Source organism: Ruditapes philippinarum, unplaced genomic scaffold, assembly GCF_026571515.1.
Source record: "Ruditapes philippinarum isolate M1 unplaced genomic scaffold, ASM2657151v2 ctg10817_1_1_1_1, whole genome shotgun sequence".
Classification (NCBI taxonomy): domain Eukaryota; kingdom Metazoa; phylum Mollusca; class Bivalvia; order Venerida; family Veneridae; genus Ruditapes; species Ruditapes philippinarum.
Genome location: NW_026851782.1, coordinates 1,477 through 5,716, shown reverse-complemented (window position 1 = coordinate 5,716; position 4,240 = coordinate 1,477). Strand labels below are relative to the sequence as shown.

The 4,240-nt window shown below is 32.9% G+C and overlaps 1 protein-coding gene across 1 annotated transcript; it reads left to right on the top strand.

Moving 5' to 3' along the window:
* Positions 1-286: 286 nt before the first annotated feature.
* On the top strand, positions 287-3,977 carry LOC132739367 (uncharacterized). Its single transcript, XM_060727063.1, has 8 exons — positions 287-371; positions 548-663; positions 800-911; positions 2,072-2,317; positions 2,501-2,696; positions 2,840-2,911; positions 3,142-3,228; positions 3,481-3,977. Exons 2-8 carry the CDS (start codon positions 552-554, stop codon positions 3,919-3,921), a joined length of 1,266 nt encoding a protein of 421 aa, XP_060583046.1. The 5' UTR covers positions 287-371; positions 548-551; the 3' UTR covers positions 3,922-3,977.
* The last annotated feature ends 263 nt before the right edge of the window (positions 3,978-4,240 follow it).

The following is a 4,240-nucleotide window of genomic DNA, read 5'->3' as shown; positions in this document are numbered from 1 at the left end:
CTGTTTCGGTACAATTATGATTAAAACTATGTCTGACAACCATCTTTTCATTTAAATATACCCACTGATGTACAATTATAACAAATCCGACTTAATGTCGTCAGGTTGGCATTTTTGTACTTTCGGTTTATACAACCATAATAGTAAGTATATAGAAAATGTACAATTTACATTAATATCTATGATTTTACTTATTTTAGGCGGACTTATACTTGATATATTGGATAAAACTTGTGTCAACAACTCCAAGCAATTTTACATGTCGTAGGTAATCGAGGTCCTTTTCCGAAGACTGACGGAAAGGGCCGAAAAGGTGCGATTGCAAACATTCGCCGCTTATCATATGCATTTATTTGTTAATTTACAGTGCAGTGCGTATGAAGTCTATTTTATTCTTTTAAACTATGATGTATAATAGTGTACGAATTGATTACTTACGTTTATTGTGATATATTTAATTACACACCTGTGTTTATATTCCATATTGAAATTTATTGGTTTATATTTAAAAGAAGTAATTTACTTCCGCTTTCTGTTTGTTTTTCAGTAAAATGTCTGGGAAAGGGAGGAAATCTAATTCATCGAAGAACGAAATACGGAGTTTCCTTTTATGGATATTTTACTGTTTTCTTGACCCAGTAGAGTTTATTATAAGCAAAATAGGTAAATTGTTTTGTTAATTCTATATACTGTGTTTACTTTTTATACATCAGTCATTCAAATTGTTATATTGTGCAATGCATATACAACATCTGATATTTGGTAGATTATTTTGAAGATTAACAGTTTGTTCGTTTAGTTTCAGCTATAAAATTGCTGATGGACTTGTCTTTGCGCTTTACGAAACAAGTATACAGGCTTGTTTACAGGCTTGTTAGTGGTGCTTTTCAGTTCGCCTTGTTTATATATTGGTAAGATGTTGTTTTAAAAAACAATATTAATTCATTACAGGAAAACAAACTTCCTTAATTATTACTACCTACTTCTCTTAGTATTTAAAATGTTTCTGAATAAAGTACTGTATAATATACGTGAATATTGATAACTGTATTTTATTGATCATTTTTTTTGTCGAGCCCGCTTGCTGTGAGCTCGACTTAGTCGTCACTTTTGGTGTATATTTCGCTGTATCTTGTTTATACTTTCAAGTATTAGTGGTGAGGTCGACGTCGTCGCCTATGTCACTTTTGGGGGTTTGGTGTATCAGCGTCCGTCAATTCGTGCGTTCATCTAGATTTGTCCGGTCTAAAGCTTGCTCATTCTTTGAAGGATTACAAAAAAGTTTGATACAAATGTTCGCCATGGTGGGACGGTGTGTCACACGCAAAACCTAAATTTGCCCCTCAAGGTCAAGGTCACACTTGGGGGTTGGTGCAAAACCCGTGTCCGGAGAGGAACTTCTTCATACGTGGTGGAATTTTATTATAATTTGGGACAAATGTTCTCCATGGTGAGAAGGAGTGTCGGATGAAAAATCCATGTGTCTGTGGGGTCAAGGTCTTACTTCAGGGTCAAAGGTCGAATAAGAAATAAAAACATTCATTTTTGAGTAAAGCTTGTATATACATGGTTGGTTTTTAATATTACTTAGAACATGGTCCAAACTTACCCATGCCATAACTTCTTTGTGCATTGAGGAATTTTCAATTAATATGAATTGAAATTTTAGGCACAAATGTTTATCATGAGACTTCATTTCATAAACATGAACCACGTAACCGGGTCAAGGGTCAAAGTCACCTAAGATAATGCAATGTCAAGAGTTTGCCTTTCAAATATAAAGAGAATGTGTTGCGCACATCTCACCTATGTATACATCTTTCTCCTTTATCTGAAGCTTATAGTTTCAGGTTTGAATTCAGACGAACTGGCTCGACATTCTGCCCGTGAGCATGTTTTGTTTTAAAATGCTATATATATATTTAAATCAGGATTCAAAGTAATTTTGAAATTATGTACAACAAATATTTAGTTGCTCCATTCAATCATAAAAGCTTCATTTTACATGTTTGCTGGTGTTTCCTGTGTCATTTTCTTGAATTTCTGGTTCGAAATTAAAATGTTATTTCAGGGACACTGTTGGAAGATATCAATATTTGTTAGATGAATATGAACAAGCTGAAAGTAGTCTGACCGAATCCAAAGAAAAAATCACCAAACTAAAAAAGGACGCTAAACTAGCTAAACAGGAGATTGGACGATTAGAGAAAACTTTGAGTTCAGAACAACGTGAAAGAATGAGTGCAGAGGAGAGAAATAAGGAGTTGGAACTACATATACATGAACTAGAAAAGGAGAAGACAGTAGCTCTTAAACGGTATGATCACTATCCGATAGTTGTCTTATTTTTGTATAGTCTTTTAAAAAATGTTACTATTTATATAGTTATTCATATACATGTACATGTAAAACAATGACTATATTTTCTTCTAATAAATTAAACATTGCGTTGCCTGGTCTTATTATTGATTATATTTAGTTTGTATACATTATCTTTCAGGTTAAGTGCCCAGGTGTCTGTCAAGTTGCGTGACAATAATCCCAAAATAGCAGATTTGAATGACGAATTTCGACCAACAAAACTGGCAGAGATGTTTGGTGAACTGTACGATAACGAATGGACATATGCCTTTAACTCACTTGAGAGTTGTTTCGGAGAGCAGCTGTGCATAAAAGTTCTTCTTGATATTGTTATGGTAACATACACATAATTACATAATCGTTATACAGATTTGTATATTTTCAAGGTGATACACTAATGGTATTAATTGATTGTTGCCTTACTTGATTATTAATCTACAAAATAAAAGAGTATCAAAGGTATGTTTGTATATTTTAGGAAGCATATGCATTTTGTGAAACAAAAGTTGCCGAGCCATGGGCTGTACTTGATGAATGGTTTCTTGATAAGGTAAATTATTTAATGCACACTATTTACATTTCCTAGCAAATGAGATTGACACTTATAGTATTACAGATTAGAATGTTTTGTAATAATCGGTATTTAAATATGGTTCCTTTGTTTTAAAATCCCAGAAATATGACCAGTATGAATTATACATTACAATCAGATCATCAATGATATTTTCAATCGATGGTCTTATATTCATTACTTATTAATAGTATGGTTTTGTACTTCAGAATATCAAGGGTGCACAGAATACAATAAAATGGCTCAAAGACAGTCGTAAAATCATTGTTAGAAGAAAAGTCCCGAGTATTCAAAAGGTAAAGACTTGGACATTATTTGATCACTGCATTGCTCAATAATCTGGGTTGCGTTTCATAGAAAATCCTCAGTCTAAAACCAATGGAGAAGATTAAGTGTTAAAGTTAATATTACGTCCTAAGGAAAGAATAAAAACGCAGCCCTGTTTGATAATGAAGAGTATGCTTCATTCAAACTGTGATACATATTTAAATACTTTAATCAATAATGATGAAAAAGCAACAGATGACAATATGGTTGTTTCATTTCAGGAATACGAATGTGAACTGTTGTCTGCATGCAAGAAAGATGATTTGAAAGAGCATTTACTAAAGGAGCCAATGAAGTTGTTCATAGCTAAATGCATCGAGCTTTGCTTGTTGATGACAACAACTGATCCACCTATTGTTATGGATTGTCCACTTCGGGAACCTTTTCTAAAACTTTCCTCAAAGAACTTGACTGAAATAAAAAATAATTGTGATGGTCGTAATATTGGGCCTCAAAATCAAACATTTCATAAAAAATATCTTATCAATTGTGAAAATGCCTCAAGCATAGACAGACAGAAGTGTATATTCGATAAAGGCTCATTTAAAGAGTATACTTGTCGAGGCACATATCTGGATTTCGTCGTTTGGCCTGCATTATTTTTACACAAAGGAGGCCCCTTGCTTAACAAAGGTGTTGCACAAGGAATAAAGACTCACTGATATAGTTGAAATGCATAAAACAGTTAAAAAATGATAAAAATGTCCAAAAACTCAAACAAATGTGTTGTTTTTTTCTGCAGCAAGCAAACTTTTTTTACGTGTTGTATAAAATATCTTAATAATTGGAAAAGAATTACTTATATTAAAGTCAACGATTACTGGATCAGTTATAAGTATACTATTAAGTTGTACGAAATTGTTCTATAATCGACCGATTGTATTTGTAGCTATAAGCCCGAATCCTTTTCTAGAAGTAACCAAGTAACCAGTACTAATCAAGAGTGTAAAGAAACAACGGCTTCTCCTGAAGAACTTTGTA